General features: G+C 43.5%; 1 protein-coding gene across 1 annotated transcript; it reads left to right on the top strand.

The window, feature by feature from the left end:
- The first annotated feature begins 278 nt into the window (after positions 1-278).
- Positions 279-19,048, top strand: ube2ql1 (ubiquitin conjugating enzyme E2 QL1). The gene is made up of 3 exons (XM_033637565.2): positions 279-490; positions 1,074-1,992; positions 17,316-19,048. The coding sequence occupies exons 2-3, from the start codon at positions 1,288-1,290 to the stop codon at positions 17,445-17,447; spliced, it is 837 nt and encodes a 278-aa protein (XP_033493456.1). The 5' UTR covers positions 279-490; positions 1,074-1,287; the 3' UTR covers positions 17,448-19,048.
- The last annotated feature ends 408 nt before the right edge of the window (positions 19,049-19,456 follow it).

Below are 19,456 nucleotides of genomic sequence, written 5' to 3' on the forward strand. Positions count from 1 at the left end.
GATTTTCTGCTGGTCCCTCAGGGAGGCTTGAGGAAAAATATTTGCAGCATCAGCAGGGAGGATCCAAAAAACCCCAACCCCCCTCCACTGATAAATAAAGAACAGTCCCTGATTTCACACAGCATATTTCCACATGAATGTCCCTACTGTGGTGCTTGGTTTGCTTTTAACATAACCTAACTCCAGGGCTTTTATTTTGAAAGGGCGTCTCCGTTGCAGCTCCACCGGTGACAACAGCCTGGCTGAGGAGGATTACCGGGGGCTGGCTCGTCCTAGGCTGCATTAAAGCTGGAGCTGCCGCAGCTGCACACACATCAAAGACTCTCCTCCTCCACCACCTCCTCCTCCTCCTCCTCCTCACTGCAGCTCCTACCGACGGAGGCTCTCCTGGATGGTGGAGCCATTTCTTCTTTCACACACAGAGGGATCGGTGTCCGGTCTACATAACGGGATATATAAACGGACATACGGTGGATTTCAGCCGTCTACGGTAGGCACCTGGCTGCTGTCGGTGTGCTGCTGTAACACCGGGTTGTGTGGGCGGGAGAGGAACATGTATGATGGGCTTATGATCAGGACTCAGTGTGGGTTAGAGTGTGTTTGAGATACATATTGATCTGATCGTGACTGTGTGGTAATTTAATCCTCTATAATGATATAATCCTTCAGTTTATCCTGTATTTATTACATGTTTTATTCTCCCATAGCCTGTCTCTGTGTGAGTCAGTGTGTCTTGTATCATTAGAGATAATTTGTTATAATAACCTTGTGATGCATTGTGGTGTTTATCCTTCAGTCACCCATCATGGCTCCTTCTATACTTTTTGTTCTATATTCCTGTAACCCGTGTCTCCGCTGTGAGAACATGTAACGCAGCCTTGTGTTAAAATGTATTATAACATCATCAGCTCTGCGTAACGCATCGTCCTATCATTGGACCACTGCAGTCACAGTCATCATGTCGGTCAGAGAAATGACTGGATTCCATCGATGTGTTTTAAATAAAGTGTTTAGTGTTGTGTGAAGATGAATATTAATCTGAACTGGCATTAATGTGATGTTTTTGTCTCCAGTCGAGCCGCGTCGAGACGATGCACTGAGGAGAAGACTGCACAGGCTCCCCGGTTGTGTTGATCCTGAGGCTGCAGTGAGCGGAGGGGGGATTGCGGTACAAGGTTAATAATCGGCATCGGTGCAGGTCCTCTGTGTGAGCGGGGACCGGCTGTAGAGGGTGATTCTTGCCCCTGTGCGGGGGGATCGGCGGAGAAATATAGATCTGTGAAAATTATGGCCACTCTACTGCGGAAGATCGGTCTGATCCGCCTGCACGACCGAGACACCGAAGACCCAAAGCACCATCAGGGCTCACTAAAGGGGACCAAAGGGAACCAGAAAAACAACGCCAACAAACACTGTCAGACCGCCAACGAAACCAACATCCTGAGCACCCCGGAGATTAAGGCGAGGAAGCTGGACCAGCTCGGCAAGGACAAGCCGTCCGGCAAGGATAAGCAGGGCAAGGATGCAAAGGAGAAGCAGCAGACGGGAGGAGGCGGGAGTAAAGCGACCAGTGCCTCCTCCATACCACCGCTGGCGCCTCACCGGCAACACTGCACCCAGGTCCGGACGCGGAGGCTGATGAAGGAGCTACAGGAGATCAGGAGGTTAGGGGACAACTTCATCACGGTGGAGCTGGTGGAGGACAACCTGTATGACTGGAACGTCAAGCTGCACCAGGTGGACAAGGACTCGGCACTGTGGCAGGACATGAAGGAGACCAGCACCGAGTTCATTCTGCTCAACGTCACCTTTCCCGATAATTTCCCCTTCTCGCCGCCGTTTATGCGGGTCCTGACGCCACGGTTGGAGAACGGCTACGTGCTGGACGGCGGGGCCATATGCATGGAGCTGTTGACCCCCCGCGGATGGTCCAGCGCCTACACGGTGGAGGCGGTCATGAGGCAGTTTGCGGCCAGCCTCGTAAAAGGACAGGTGAGGGGAGGAAGGGCTGGTGGGTGAGGGTCCGTGCATGGAATATCATCAACCATACGGCATGTTAATCATCTCTAGTACATTTAGTTTCAGCCATGACACGCACTGGATGTGAGCAATCCCATTAGGCATCTATGCGTCATGCGTAATTAACGCGTAAAACTGTTTTTACGCATGTAAAACACATGTCAGCCATGGCGAGGCTTTTAGTGTAATGTGGGTGTTTGAGCCAGGATTTAATTTGATATATTACAGAAAAAAATATGAAAATATGCTTTTGTTAATTTCATCTATTTCCAATGCTAATCAAGTAGCAATTGCCATGTCCTTTATATAAGCGTCAATTTTGGACACTAGTGGAGTGATCTCTTCCTTCCTTCTCTCCTTCCTGTTTTTAGGAAAATTCATGAAACAAGTGTTTAGGAAATATTCCCCAATAGGAGGCAGTTTTACTCTTTATGATGTAAAAACAAATATCACAACAGTGCCAAATTATTCAGTAAAATTGATGTATTCCTTTATGTTGAGTCTATTTATAGTCTTCACTAAGCTCTGTGTGAGCCATATCTCAGGCCTGTACTCACCCCCCTCCTGTCTGCTGAGAGCAAACCCATGATCGTGAATATTATTAATCTTTATGTGACTTTACGGCAGCCATTTCATGCAGTGCAAAGCTCAGTATCTCCTTGATGCCAGCTCCTCTCTGCAGTCCCGGTTTGCTCTCCTTTTATTGCTCCCATAAATCAGCATCCTTTGACAACAAAGACCTGCTGCCATGCAATGGAACAGTCCCTGCACGGGCTCTGATGGAGTCTCACAATATATCTGCACTCCCACTAGATTGTTCCAAAGGAGGAATAACACAGTCACTCAACATGTGTGGTGATGGATAGAAAGGCAGATGAATAATGGAGACAGCAGGTAGTCTACCTACCAGCAGTCCTCGCTGACTTAGACTGACTGGATTATGTAATCCTGTCAAATCTGTTTTTCACATCCTCAGTGCACTGCAGCAGCAGCAGCAGCAGCAGCATGGAAATGGCTGCATCTCCAAATGCACTGCAGGCTATAATCGTTTCAACTCAGAATAGATTTTCTATTTTCCACCCAGATCAGAATTTTCTAATAGTGTTTTCAAATGCTCACTCTTGTGTCCGGCTCTTTTCATTCCACCCGTACACTCTGCATCTCCCTCCTCACCGACTCTCAGTCTGACGTCAGCAGCATGACAGCGCTGTGGCAGGAGACCTTACGTAAACTGTCACTGGGTTCTCCCGCCCTGCCCCCAACAATTGGTGCTTTTTTTGTCTTTGATGATATAACTGAACATTATTCCTGAGTCCTCTGTGGTCATTAAGCATCTGTTGCCAAGAGAGGTCATGCAAAAAATGTACCCACAGCAAAGACACAGGGAGAAATGTGTGTGTGTGTGTGTGTGTGTGTGTGTGTGTGTGTGTGGGTTCATCTTGATTTGCTGCTTGAGGAGATGAGCTAGTAGATCCGCAGTGCTCCCTAATTATGGCGCAGTGTCTTCCCTCTCCAGTTTGCTAATGGAAACAATATTGATTAATTATTCCTGTGTGTGTGTGTGTGTGTGTGCACCCATCTTCATCTCTTTGTTTGCCTCCTCTGTGGATATGTGCCCACACAGGCGCTTGCATGCTTATGTCCTCATTTTTCCGGGAGATGTACCCATCTCTAACGCATCATGACAAACACACAACTATATATAACCCTTCGCACACAGGATGTATAATTATCAGTCCTTGGGCGCCAGTTTGCTGTGACAATAGTGTTGCGGCTTGTTTAGAAGCTTCCTACCTATTCTTAGTGTGAGAGGATACACACAGTGACGGAGTGATGAGGTGAAAGTCAACAGAGCTGCACATGTCTTCACCAGCAGATGTGAGGGAACACACACACACACACACACAGAGTCACACAGGCTGAGGTGAGGTGATACCAGTCTGGTCGTCAGATACTTAACTTCCAGTTTTAGGACAGTCACTGGCACAGAGTCATCTGTCTTGTGTAACAGTGAGTTAAGCTTCACAGTGCTGTGCAGGAGGTGGAAACAGTTGTCGAGTAGAGACAAACTCTGCATCATGTGCAGTAGGTGCATCTGTGGTGTGAGCAGATTTGGTGATCGATCTGTGCTGCTGTATTGTTGTCTGTACAGCAGTATCATTTAGGTTTATACTCCTGGCTTTAACCTGTTCTCCTCTTCTCCATTTGCACAGCTGATTAGATTTCTTTGCAAACATTTCTTCGCTATTCATTACTGTAAACTGTCAATCACTCGTGCTCACGCTGACGCTCCAGTCGTCAGCCCTTCGCTGAGTTAAATATAGCTCTGTTAAATGTTAGCTGTTCATCATTCATTTCAAAATACAGACGTGTTAAATGTAGCTTGAAATTAACTATCAAGTGTTAAAAAAAAGGACACAAGCTGTGATTTGACAATAGTTTTGATAATTAATTATTCCTTACGAGTCATTTATTAACAGAGTGTCTGCAGGCTCTCAAAAAGTCTTAAAATGTCTTAAATTCAAATGTATAAATATTAGTCCTTAAACGTCATAAATAGTCTGCCAGGAACTGTTTATCTAATGTCATGTATCCATCTTTTAATTTCTTTTCTTCAAACTAAGTCAAGCTCTTCTGTGCGAAAGTCCAAATTCCTGGTGTTACACATCTTTAAACCTCCCACTGACCCTAACACTGTCTCTTTACTTTACACCTGCACTTATCTGTTGGCAAAATATTTATCCGAACTGACTCTAATAACCATAATCACACAGAAAACCTGCCTCTGCACGGGACCACATTACTTACCTTTACACTCACCTACAGCGGAAAAAGATGATTTGTCAAAAAAGCAGTCTTAAATTTGGTTCAAAATTATTTTGAAAAGGATTTTAAAATCAAGTGTTCAACATCTGAAGACACCCTCATTAAGCAAAAGTGCACATTCGCTGGTTCCTCCTTCTCAAATGTAATAACCAGCTGCTTTTCTTAATAATTGAGACTGAAATATATATATCTATATATATAGATATATATATTGTCATGAAGTTGTTTTGGACTTCAGAAACTTGAGTTGGACATTTTTACCTCAATTTATTTTATTTTATGCTGAGCAGTCTGTTGATTATTAAAACTATCATTGACAGATTCATGGTAATGAAAAGGATCAAACCTGACCAAACCAAATTAAAGGGGAATTCCAGAGGCTTAGTATCACTGTCATTATGTTTGGAGATTCACAATAGACAGATTAAAACAAAAATGGTCAAAATGAAAGCAGCAGAGGCCGAGATATTCTGATGTTTAGTCTCCACTGTGGGTTAAGACTCACTCGCACTAGAACCTACATTTCCCATAATGCACCTGGATAATGTTTTACAGTACGCTGCGTTCCTTAGACTGAGTTGCGCTAAAAACAACAGTCACTTCCAGGTAGATAACTGGCAGCTGATTACAACTGTGAAGACGTGTAAAACTGTCGAACTTGATGATTTCTGTTGTTTAAATATAACATTTAAATATTTATAGTTCAACAGAGCGGTGCGACCTTATCTGACTTTCCTGCTGTGCTTATTTTATGTACTTCCTTGCTTTGCTGGCATCTTTGATAAACCAAATCTGCTGGCGTACTGGTAGACCAGTTCCCATTTGGAAAAGGCTTTCTGACAGTAAGGAAGAGTGGCGAAAATATTCTAAATAAAATGCACACTTTAACTGATACTGATTATTTTTGTGGGTCTTTTTCAGGCTGCTAAAAACTAATCGAGGCAGCGTTTGCTCAGTGCCATTTGATTTCATGTAAGTGATACAGGGAGTCTACCTGGAAGTTATTGTGAAAAAAACATTGTGATTCGGTTTCTTTACCTTGGAAGTGGGAGCTGGGAATGATGTCACAGCTGAGTTGACTGCATTCCAGTAAACAAGTTGGAAAACCAACACATTGTCAGCAATACCAGTTGACAACAGCGCTTTACGCTATATTTTGCACTTCAGCCACCATAGAAACGTGATCACAGGTAGAAGTTGGACAGTGCTGTGTGCTGAAGTGCTAATAAACAGTGTCTCACTACAGCTTTCACTGTTGTTGACGTGCAGAGCAGCCATGTTGGATTTTGAGGTCAGAGTTGGTGAGATATTCCCCTGACTTTCAGGGTAGAAAATCCGACTTCAGTGGGTATTTCAGTTAAAATTTCCGACAGGGAACTTGTAAATTTCAGTTTCCCAGTGCTAATGAAACACGCCATTTAACCCACAGCACTCTGACGTGCCCACTTCTCTGCAAACTCACAACTTGTGGGTTAAATGTGTATTTCTCCAAATATTTTTGTCACAATTTTGGACCGTTCCTTCAGAGGACGTACTGTTTAACTTACACAGAGCGTATCGTGGGGAATGTGGATTTCCCCTCTTAGTTTCCTGTTATCTGTGACAGATTATTGTTCTACTGAGTCCATCTTTATAAGCATGACTGGCTGTGTGCAGACAGAGGAACCTAAACTGACACTAACTTTAAAAAAAAAAAGCTGTGGCATTATCCTGTGATGACCCCGCCGCCAGTCCCACAGGGCTCTCCTTAATGATCTGATGAGGATGATGATGACATTGATCCCTGTTTGTTTATCCCGACCCCGTTAAGCACATGTCTGCGTTATGCAATCCCACCCCCCCTTGCCCCCAGAGCTGCTTCCCAACATGCACTGGGGCCTTCCCTCCTCTGCCCATTGACTGATCTCCATTCACACGATTACCCAGCAGCCACTTTACACGAGTGTGTACCTCTCAACGAGCGAGCGCTTAGCTGAAATAGATAAACACTGACATGGCACTGTATAGGCCTGGGGCGCTCACTCAGCTGAACCGCAACACACACACACACACACACACACACACACACCCACACACACACACACACACACACACACACTCTTTTGTTTGCCCATTCTTTTTCTCATGATCTGATATTTTAACTCTCTTGGCCCATCTTTGGACGCATCGCGCTGAGACGCTCTTGATGACTGCGAACACATCGGCGCTAATTAATGCTCAGTTTCACCCTGTCATGCTCGTCGTGCATCGATACACATGCATGTTCTCACTCTTTCATTGACACCCCCACTTCCTCTTTCCTCCTTTCTTACTGTCACACACAGCTACTGTTTCCAGTGTAGCCTTATGCAAACAGCCTAATTTGTCTGCACACACACACATAGCTCCATGATTCCCTCACAGGGACCAAACCAATGTCAACTGCCTGCTATTGTGTGTAGAAACATGTACCCGACGTCCACAGTGATTCGTTTAATGACAACAAGATGAGGCTACATTCCTCCCTGTCATCTATCACCATGGTAATCACACCTCTTTAATGGCCAATTGCCACGACGATATCCAAGGCAGCCGCCGCCATTTTGAGGTGGTGACAGCAGCCATATGGCAGCATGTGAAGATATGCGTTTTTATGAGGTTGCTGGTGATGTGAAAAGAGAACAACAGCACATCCCGGCGTTCCACCGGTGCTGTGACAGTCGCCAGCCTGCCGTATTATCTGTGTTTGTCAGCCTGGGTAATCTGTATTACAGGCCTGCGGTGTCACATGGAGGCAGAGCAGGTTTCAGGCAGCGCTGCTTAGGTGACACTCGGTTTGTTTTGTGTTTTAAAGGCTGCACGGATCAAAGCAAGTCCCCGAGGAAGGCTGCCTTTAATATCTCTCTGAATGAGTCACTGGTTGCGTCATGCTTTGAGTTCCTCTAAACAAGAGACAAACTCTTCCAACAGAGGGAAAGTTTTCTTGTTTCCAGCACAAAACAACTTCCACAGTTGAGTCACTGTCTTCAGTTTCACTTGTCTGGCTTTATTTGAAGTGTTCATGTGTGACATTTAATAACCTGTCATGGTGGACATTTATAGCAGGGGTTGATTTCAATATTGATTAAAATACAAGTCGTGACGATGGGACAAGCTCTTCAAAATGTGTCTGTCTGAGAGAGACAAATTGAGAGTGCGAGTGTCGCTAAGCCCCGTGGTGAAATGAGGCCAGTGTTGCTACAGGAATGGAAACTGTAACCCTAATCTCCAGATCATTCAACGTTATCACCTCATCTCCCTTTATCCCCTGCATCACTTTTGACCCAAAATAGCCGAGCAAGTACGCAATAGGACACGTTGATCATCCATCAGCTGTCACGGGAGCAGAGAATTAACTCCGGAGTGTTTGATGCGTCTCATTGCAGGGAAAAGCGTGCGGTTTGAAACTGTGCTCCCAAAATCCACTGCTTGTTAAAGGAGCTGACAGCTCCTCTCTCACCTCATAAAAACCCAATAACACCTGCTAACATCTGGCGTTTGTGGGAAGGTTACCATCAGCATTCACACGCGGGTTAAAGTGACTCTGCAGCAGTCACGGATGTTTATCAGCTATCAGCTCTGATCAGCATTAATGGAAACACAACACCCATGTGAAGATGCTAAGTTTAGCCTCTTAACTGGCAAGATACAATGACGCGCTGCCACAGAACACAGTCTGTTCCCGCCCGAGCAGCACTCAGACGTCGCTCCAGAATGAGTCTGCGTAGAGTTAGAAAGACAGACTGAATAAGTTGAATAAAAGTAACCATCATAACATTTTCACTGGCCCTCTGTGCTGCTTCAATTGTTCACTTACCTGTTCTCCGGCCTGTCTGTGACATTGGACATGATGCACCGGTAAAAACACAGAGAGGCATCCTTATCTGCAGCAGAGCCGTCTACACTGCTGCACTCTGCTGGCAATGGGAAAGAAGTCCATCGTATATTTTTAGCAGGTGTACCCGAGTTTAAAAAACCCATGTACAAAGGCAAAGGGTGGCAGAGAGGTATAATGTGTTCATATAGTACACAGGGCCCGTGTACAGACTCACAAAGAAGTTTTGCTGAGGCATAGATAGTTTCCAGAGAGAAACAAACAGAAAAAGGCAAATACAAGTCCCACAATTCTACAACCTTAAAGGAGCTCTATGTGAAATTCAGTGCATGAGTACTCTGGACACAGGTCTCAGCATAATGGTGCTAACACCATAAACAGCGCTAAAAAAATGGCAACAGTGCTGACAGAGTTAACATTGGTAAACTGAGGGAACTTGCAACCCGTTTTCATTCCAAACTCATCAAATACCACCACTTTATCAGTGACTGGACGTTAGATACAGACGCACAAAGGCACCTTTTGTGACTGTGTAATACGCACCAAGTAATCAAATACCGGTGCTATAGGCCCGTTTCCACCACAGGAACTTCAGGGTAATTTTATGGGGCCGGGGCCGTTGGTGCGTGTCTCCACTGCAGGAACCACCCCCAAAGGACAGCGTTCTGGAACTTTTACAGGGGCTAAACAAGTCCCTGCCTCGGAGTAGGTACTCAGAACGGCCCCGAAAGACTCCCGGCTGGGGCTTGGGGATTACTTGGTGCTGACTGGATATACTCAAAGTGGGATGTGACGTCAACAGAAAGCGACAAAATAGCCGGCATTTTTAAAACTCAGCAGATGAGGAGTCGCATTTTTTAAAAGGAGTCTTACGAAGAAAAGCAAGAAATGGAAGACAAATCGTACGACAAATATTTGTTGTTGTTCTTCTTTGTTTCTTTGCTGCATCGCCCCGGTCAAAATGGTCGTGCAATGATTACGTCACATCCAGAGCCCGGTAACTTTACAGGAACCTTGCTCCTACTCCGCTCTCTCAGTGGAGACACGGCGGTTGAGAGGGCCGAGTGAGAGGACGTTCCTGTAAAGTTCCTGGCCCCCAAATAGTACCAGGAACATCTTCAGTGGAAACGGGCCTTATGTCAGTGGACGTCCATGTAAGATGCCAGTGCGCGGGAGCACCTGTGGCAGTGTCATGAAACGCACCAGCCTACAGCTGTGCATTGCCAACAAACCCCAAACTTTCACCCAGGAGCTCGTTGCTCACTTCCTGTGTGCATGTTGAGCTAAACCATGATGTTTTATTCTAAAGCTAACCACGTGCTTTTGTTGCACAAGGAAATTAACGTAACCACGAGGCGTTTAACCGATGTTGTAAGTTTATTTTGAAAAGGCTGTATCCATCTAACGAGCAGAAACTGTACATTCAAAAACGGAAGTGTATTTTAAAAAGACATAATGCATGTAACAAGCGTGAATTTACATGTTGTCTTGGAACGTCAACCACAGATGCTGGAGGACACCTAGTGCATCATATGTGGACGTGAAAGTCCACAGACAAAGAGGCGGTATTTGACGAGTTGGGATGAGAAGGCATTGGATTTAGAGGGTGGCGGCAACCAGTAAGCCAGTAGGATACACACATGCTCTAACATGCACATGCCAATAGACTGGTGTTCTTTTGATGTGTGTTACCTATCGAGTTGTGTTGCTTAGCAGTTTTGTGCATTGTTACAGTATCATGGAGTAGAGGAGGCAACATTTGAAATGGAATATATGGTCTATTGAAATATGCTCCTCCTTAAATCTCAAGGGGCATAAAGACATGTAATTAAACACGTACATGTATGTTCCTACACATCCATTGTATCATTTAGGTATGAGAGAGCATTGCTTTGGACAGAGCCAGGCTAACTGTTTCCACCTGTTCCAGTTGTTATGCTAAGCTAAGCTAACTGGCTAAAGTGTTATATTTACAGTACAAACTGATATGAGAGAGAAAGTTGATCATCGTTGCCCTGTGTATCAAATATTGTGTCCGTAGATACCAATGTCCAACCTTGTAAGGATAAAGGCTCCATTTACGCAGCATTTTCCTCCTAAAAATGTGTACAGGAGCATGTAGCTGCAGCATCAAGGTGCAGACCATGGATGTCGAACAACGTGAGGGTATTTATCTGCACTGCAGCATGCAGAGGAGCTAAAAGAATTTCATTAGTATTGGTTTCAGTGGAGTGGAGTGGCCTCAGTGCCATTTTCTCCCTGCCAAGAAACGCTCTGGGTAGAGGGAAGTGGAGCAGTGTTACAGAACATATACAAACAAATACAGTAAGGTACCTGATGTATTACACAGCAGCAGGCTGGTGTCCGGTGAGTCGACTACAACAGAGACCTCAGTACAACTGCAGTGTGACCAGCGGATAGAGATTTACTGTGCAGACGCAACCGACTATTTGGGATGTGTCTGTGTGTTGGAGGGGATTTTTATGCCTCTAAAAACTGTGGCAGGAAGCACTATGTTTTCAGGTTGTCCATCCATCCCATACTTGTGAACATGTTTCTTTGAATTGGGCACAAATGTCCAGTTCAACACAATGATTCCTTGATTAGATTTTGGTGGTCAAAGGTCACTGTGACCTTGCATTGTCTCATGCTCATGAATGCAATATCTTGAAAAGGCCTCAATGGAGTTTCCTCAAATTTGGCACAAACGTCCACTTCGACTCAACGATGTACTGATTAGAATTTCATGGTTGAAGGTCACTGTGATGTCACAAAACATGTTTTTGGCCGTAACTCAAAAATCCATACACTGATTGTGACAAAATTTCCCACAAATGTCGAACAGGAAAAAATTATGACATGAGTGATGACATTTTATATACAAAAGCTCTGTGCTGCCGGGTTAAGATGTGTGTGAAGCGTCCATCTTTTCACAGACATGGATGTAACGTTAGCAGAAGCACCTAACTGCAAGACAGAGGCTCCAGTTATAAACGAAATGATTCACTCAAACAGTAGTGACATTCATATGTATCACATCGTTGTTATGGCGGTGTTGTCATGGCTGCATATCTATCAAAGTTGTTGCTTTTTTTATTCCTCCTCCCACGCATTCTTCTTTAGGGAAGACTTAGCACCGCTGCCAACAACAGAATAAGCAGCTTTATTGTCACGCCCACACCTCTTTTCTCCAGTTATTTCTTTTTCGCCCCCGTGACATCCCACACTTATTATTAGCTCCGGTATGTGAAGGAGGAAGGGCTTCAGCGAGGTGGTGCCTGGGTGAAAATGTCTTCCGCGTGATGTCATGGCGCTCTGAGTGAGATGCTTTTCACACCGAGCACAAGAGGGTTACATGCTCATATATTTATCTTCTGTCATATTTACAACCCTTTCATCATTCGGTGCAGTTGTTGGTGCTCGTCCTCACTTAGCCCCCCGTCGCCCGGTGTAGTGGAGGGTGTATTTTTTCACTTGTGATCAAACCTGACATCTTAAAAGCCCTTCCCCTGCCTTTAAACGTTGATCTAATGTTGGTCAACCTGCAGTCGGACCACTTGGCCTGTCAACATGTCCCCAGCAGCGTTCACTGGCGAGTTCCTCCATGTGTACATGTGGGCTGTGTCTCTGTCGTTCTATAGTTTGTCTGGAGAGACTTGAAAAAGTTTTTTCTAAAATGAGCTTGACAAGACGACTGACAGTGGTGAGCAGGGGAGCCATCTTTCTTTTGATCTGACAACACATATCCAGATCTGACAAATAATATTTTGACATAAGCTGTTTTTTGTGTAATTTCCCAGAATGATATTCTTCTTGTGACCCAGAAAGCAAAATCAATGTCAACATGCAACAAGACATTTCTTTCCTCCTACTGATGTGTCAGATTTTAAAAATGCAGCGTCTTTAGTGTCTTGATGCTTTACTCTGTTCTATAGGATCATAAACTGAATATCTTTGGTTTTAAACTGTTAATCAGACTAAATTAGATATTTGAAGACATCACTGTGACCTTTAGATAACTGTTACGGCCATTTTCCTTTTTTATTTAATAGACTTTCCAAGATAATGATCATAAGTTTGATTAATAATTGTATGTCTAAACAGAAGCTGCAGTCATAAAGAGTCTGCACATAGTAGCTTTATATTTTTGTAGGCTGGTAAACACAACAACAACAGAACTTGGCAGGATGCCTCTGTCTCCATTAATTTCATAGTTATGGCAAAAAAAAGCTCATGAATCACCTAATGGCGGAGGTCCTACACTGGCATCATCGCCAACATCTAATCAATTGTTCTCTGGCTCAGGTCCTGCTTGTCTGTCCAGTTTTGTGAAAATTCATTTATGATTTGGGGGTTTTCCGTCTGACTGACTGACAGATAAATATATTGTGTGGAAATACCAGCTTTGGCAGACAGTGTAACTTTATGCAGGGCTGCAGCCAAGAGGTTTGAAATACTGAGGTCATGAGTCCAACTTTCTGCAGCACAACACCTCTCTACCAACGTCTTTGATAAGACACACAAAAACAACATTTGAATGTTTAATATTTCAACATATTTATTGATCTGTTTAGTTATATTGTCTCTTTATCTACTTGGACTTTTTTGTTAATACTTTTGTAAATCACTTCCTCTAATGTACATGACAGGATTGATTTGGCTACAGTTAGCAAGCAGTTAGCTTAGCTTCCAAGCTAGCTGGCACCATACGTCAATAGGATGTCAGTCCATCCATCCATCCCATTCTTGTGAATATGTTTCTTCAAATTGGGCACAAACATCCAATTTGACCAATGATTAATTGATTAGATTTTGGTGGTCAAAGGTCACTGTGACCTTGCCTCCGTCTTATGCTAGTAAATGCAATATCTTAAGAAGGACTTGAGGGAACCTCCTAAAATTTGGCACGAACGTCCACTTGGACTCAACGATGAACTGGTAACTGGTTTCATGGTTGAAGGTCAAAGGTCGCTGTAACGTCACAAAACATGTCTTTTTTTTTCTTTGTTACACTTTTATTTAATGTCAGAGTCCTTTTTTTTTTTTAAGATTTGTTTATTCAAAAAAAATATCCTGTACAGCATTGCTCATAGTAGAGTACAATACAAATATCTTTTTTCTTTTTTATAACCCAACCAAAATATAATATATATACTAACATATTATAGAGCAAGTAAAAAACAGTAATAAACAGTATTATACATAAAAATATGAACATTCCCACTTAGGATCCAATTGACCACCCCAAATCCCCCCCGCCCCTCCCACACACGCACACACACACACACACACACACACACACTGGGGATGGACCTCGCGGCTACAGTAGTAATGCTCAACAGGAAGGCAAAATGAAGGATCAAGAAAACAAGCCAGCTAAAAAGATGTACATAGTGGAAAACAAATGCTTGATGGGTTCAACTGGTAGGAAGCTGCACTAACTTGTTGAAATGATCTATGAAGGGCTGCCATATGTCATAGAATTTCTTCCTTGAGCCTCTCAGTGTGTATTTTATTTTCTCAAGTTTCAAAAAGAACATGACATCATTAAGACATTGGGCTGTGGAAGGGCTCTTGGCGGACTTCCAGTGTAGTAGTATTACATGTCTAGCTAATAAGGAAGTGAATGCAATGATTTGTTTTTGTTTAGGGTTAAGAGCAACCTCAACAGAGGGGGTTCCAAAAATTGCTATAAGTGGACATGGTTGCAAAACAAAGTCAAGGACTGAAGACAAATTGGTAAAAAAATTGCCCCAGTAAGTTTGGAGTGCCGGACACATATAAAACATATGGCTCAAGTCGCAAGGAGTTTGCCGGCATCTGCTGCATTTATCCTCCATCTCCGTATAGAATTCGGAAAGCCTGGATTTGGAGAGATGGGCTCTGTGCAGTACTTTAAGTTGTATGAGGCTAAAGCGAGCACAGGCCATAACTAAAGAATTCATACACTGATTATGACAAACTTTCCCACAAATGTCGAACAGGATAAAATGATGACATGAGTGATGACTGACTACATTTTATATCCAAAAGGTCAAAGGTCAGCTCAGAAAGACGTTGCACTCTTTAAGTTGATATGAAAATCAGGTTGACGACATTTTAAATGTCTAATAACATTAGATTTTCACGTTGTGTAGATGTGAACATTAGAATATTTTGCAGACGTTGGATTTTGGTTACTTAGCAACACAGCTTAAAAACAACAAAACCAGATGTCAAATTTACATTGGCATTAGACGTTGTTGTGTAATTTTGGTCTCCCAACGTCACAAACTAAATTCAATCAAACATCAGTATCTAACAATGTTGGTAGTCAGCTAGGTTTGCACAGAGACTGGGAAAATCTAGCAAAACAGGCTACTAGCACCTTTTAATCTCAGTAATTAACACGTTATATCCCGTTTTTTAATCCATGCAAAAGCTAAAGTGGATAAACATGTTATAAACTTTCATTTAAAACCCTCATTTGACCAACATATTTAACGCGTGAGGACTAGATACTGGGGCACCTGGGAACCCCAAGAATAAACTACTGTAAGAAACAACCATCAATAAATCTGTCCTCTTCGAACATTATTTATTATGTGTATTTATTTATAATGTCATCTGATTATAGGAAACCTACAGTTAATTCACATATTGTGTGAAATAAAAATATATTATTTTATAAACTACATATTGAAGCTTTTATCCCAAGGACATTCACATTAGTAATCACCATTCTTTGATTCTAGTTTCATTTAGTTTGTAGTAATTTAATATAAATTTGACTTGTGTTGATTTTTTGACCCCGATATAAAATAACTGAAATAAATCCAAAGTCATTCTTTGTCTTTTAAACAAAAGTAGATAGAGACCTTGTTCTGAGTATGGTCCGCTGTCAGAGTTAAGGTTTAGTAAATCTAATTCAGATTGTTCAAGTTGTACATACTGTAAAATGAATGTTGTTTACATAGAACTATAAATACCTCACACAACAGGCTCTTACAGCACATGATGTGGCTCATGTTATGTTCAAGACAAACTGTCACATGTGACAGGAGGAGCAACGGTTCACAAACAGCAATTTTCCTTGAATTGATCAGTTACATTTAATAGCCGTAAAACATTTTATTACGACTTTGAACATCATCTTATGGTGAAGAACAGTATTTACAGAGCACTTGAAGAAATCTGTCTCTGTTACAAATGTGTCTGACCTGACCTGACTGATGAGTGTGTGATGGTTAAAATCAGGACTCATGGCAAACATGAACTCAGTAAAAGCTCTGTTATTAAACTGTGGGATTGGGTGCATTTGGGGCTCTCCTAAAACCCCAATAAATTAGTACTGTTAAAAATCACTAATTAAAACAGAAACAGGAAACAAAGATATGACGTCATTGGGAACAAATTGATTTATAAACTTCTGAAAAACTGGAACAACAGATTACAGCGCCTCTGAGACATGACAAAAATGACATCCTTTGGAGTCTGTGGGCAAACCTCGGACAGTGTGAAGGTTAACTCTCGGCCAGAAAGTGAATAAGCTTTTTAAAATGTTGACCTCCCGCTTTGAAAACCCACATTTGTGAAATGTAAACTTCTCTTCAACTCTTTGAAACACCCAAATCCCCAGAGACTTCATGACAGACATGACACCTCATGCACCTCTGTCCTGGTGAAAATGTTGGCATTGTTCATTTCTGCAAACCCACACTTCCAAGACCAGGTGTTTTAAGCCAAAAAAACCATCACCAAGTGGTTTTTGTGTCTAAAGCTAACCTCATATTAACCACAGCATTGTTTGAACATAAAGTTTCAATATATCTGCTGCACAGTTACGTACCAATGTAACATATCGGTGGTTTGCAGAAATGTACAATGCCAACATTTTTCTGGTGATTAGTTTGGTATGAATGTCTGCAGAACCACTAAGAACCCTAAGCCCTTTTTACTCTCTTAGATTGCACTACAGAGCTGCTAAGAAGTCCCGTCTTTATGCCTGCTTTGCATTTTTACACAGAACTAAACAATGGCAGCATCATCCCGCTCCAGTGAGTGATTTTAGACAGTATGCCGGCATCGCAGAATCAACAGAGGCATAACGAGCATCATGTGTAACATAGCAGCGTCAGCCTCTAGTGTGACATATAACATATGCGTCGGCAGAGCATTATAAACATTAATAATGTCTTAACATGTCATTTAGCGTCCCTGTTTTATGGCAGCTAATCTTGTCCTCTGCTCGGAGGGTAAGGAGCTCCCAATCTTATTGTTGTCCCAAATTGCGGACACTTTCGTCCACTGCACTTCTTCTTTGAGTTAGCTGCTAACTGCTATCAGCTGCTTTTTAAATCTCTCAGTGGTGGGTCGCACACATAATATGTCGTCAAATCGTCACCTCCGTCCTGCCAGCTGTCCCTTTTTACACAGAGGTCGTTTTGGCACCGTTACTACCTCCGATGCCAGCTTAAAAGTCCCCCGATTCTACAGTCGTACTGTTTATACAGAACAGCAAGGTGGCAGAAGTGCGTGAAAGTAAAGAATGACTTGATTCCTCCAGTGAGACTGTTTCTGTGTTTTGTATCTCTCCACAGAGTCCTGACCTTGTTCCCTCTCTGTCTGTGTCTCACAGGGGCGTATATGTAGGAAAGCAGGGAAGTCCAAGAAGGCTTTCAGCCGTAAGGAAGCCGAGGCCACCTTCAAGTCCCTGGTGAAGACCCACGAGAAGTACGGCTGGGTGTCCCCGCCCGTGTCCGACGGCTGATCGCCGGGCCGCCGGCCCTCCGACCCCCGCGCTAGCCGGACAAACCCCAGCTAGCCCCGACACGCAAAACGACACACCACGCTAACTCAACAATCTCCCATCTTCACCTTTTGCTGTTTCACTCAGAGTTTTTTTTTTTCTTTTTTGTTTTGTGTGTCTGTGTTATTATATTTTGGATTTTTTTTTTTTTTTTTTTTGTCCTCACCTCCACCAAAACTCTCGGAGAGCAGACACGCCGCCATCATCGTCTCTCCCCCACCAAGAAGTGACTTTGGTTCCCCTCCCTCTCGCCCAGGGAGATTCTTTCCCCCATTTTGGAAAGACCTGAGAGGGAGGTGTATGTGTGTTTGTTGTCACTCCATCGGACATCAGCTGGGAGTGTGTGTACGTGCGTTTGAGTGTGTGTTACTGTCGGTGGATTTTTTTTTTTTTTTTTGTCTTAACGCACACCCATGCACGTACAGGATCAATCGGACAGTGTGGACTTTTCCACCCGTGTGAAAGACTACTGAATGAAGGAGACTCATCCCCCTCTCCTCTCCTGTCCTCGCCATCCCATCCTCCCCTCCCTCCCCGTCCCTCCTTCCCCTTCTTCTCTACGGCACTGAACTGGCGTCACTCCCACCGTCTCTCTCTGTAGCTGTCGGGTCATTTACATATAAATGAAGCTGTTAATGTTTAATAGACGGGCAGCGCACTGGCGTTTATACTCACTCATTCACTCCTTCATTTCCTCTTTCTTTCGACTGTGCCGTTGCTCACAGTTCAATGCAACATGAAGATTGTAATTTACATGGAGCTGTGCTCTCTCTGTCTCTTTACTCGATCTCTTTCTTTAGCTCGCTCGTTCACTTTGTTTCTCTGTCCTTCTCTCCGTCTCTTGTGGCTAAATTTAGAGCTCACTGTTGCGTAGATGGATATTGATTTCTAATGGAGGAATACAACGTCACATGTTGCTTTATGCAGAGACTATGTATGAAACATAGAATGACAGTCAGTCACCTCTTTTTCTCTCTCTACTCTCATGTTATCTTGTGTGTGTGTGTGTGTGTGTGTGAGAGAGAGAGTGTGTGTGTGTGTGTGTGTGTGTGTAGGAGAGGAAGAAGACTGTAATTCCCATGATTTAGATACCAGATGGTACAGCTGAAGGCCAGGCCTCAGTGTGTGTATGTGTCTGCGTGTATGTGTGTGCGTGTGAACAAGGGAGACAACCCTTTAAACAGAGAAGAATATGATTTACTGTGAATGACACTAAAGCCTAAAGGGAGTGCTGATTTGTTTTGTTTTTCCGCTGAATTACTCGTCGCCGTCTTGTTCCACTCTCTCTGTCAGCTCCTGATTATTAGTACTGTAAACACACGTGTGGTTGTGACTGAATATCTCGTCTGTCTCTCTCCGATCCATGTGAAAAACTAAAGGTCAGTAGAATATACGCTTCGGACGTTTAGCTAAGCTCCAGACGCACACACACACACGTAAGCTCGCCCACACACTTGTGCGTACACCTGCAGCCTTGACGCCTGCGGTAACACCCAGAAATGAAGACAGAAAGGGGCTCGAGCGCCGCCCTAGATGGAGCGGTGCTTTAAATACGCCTCAGAGCCCTCCTGATTGATGTCTGCTGAGAGAGGAGGCAGTAGGGAGAGGAGAAGAAGAATAGAGGGAGAGGAGGGAGGCTTTGATCACTACCGACTGCTTTCTGGAAATGTCAGGTGGCTTGCAAAATGGCCGAAGACATATTATTTGCTCTGCCTGCTGCGATTACTTAAGAGACACACACTTCCTGAGTTCCAACCTTTAAAAGGACTTTATGAATATCTAATATTAAGTCTGCGGTTGCAGCAGCGTCAGTGTCAATCAATCAGACGCCTACTAGCCACAGACTATCTGTCCGTCCAATCCAGCGGGCTCCTTGTGTGTTTGTTTTGCTATCTGCCAGCTGAATGTCAGAGGGAAAGCTGCTAATTGGTCTGACATTTCAGCGGAGCGTCGTTAGAGAAGAGCAGCTG

This window comes from Epinephelus lanceolatus, chromosome 16, assembly GCF_041903045.1.
Source record: "Epinephelus lanceolatus isolate andai-2023 chromosome 16, ASM4190304v1, whole genome shotgun sequence".
Taxonomy (NCBI): Eukaryota; Metazoa; Chordata; class Actinopteri; order Perciformes; family Serranidae; genus Epinephelus; species Epinephelus lanceolatus.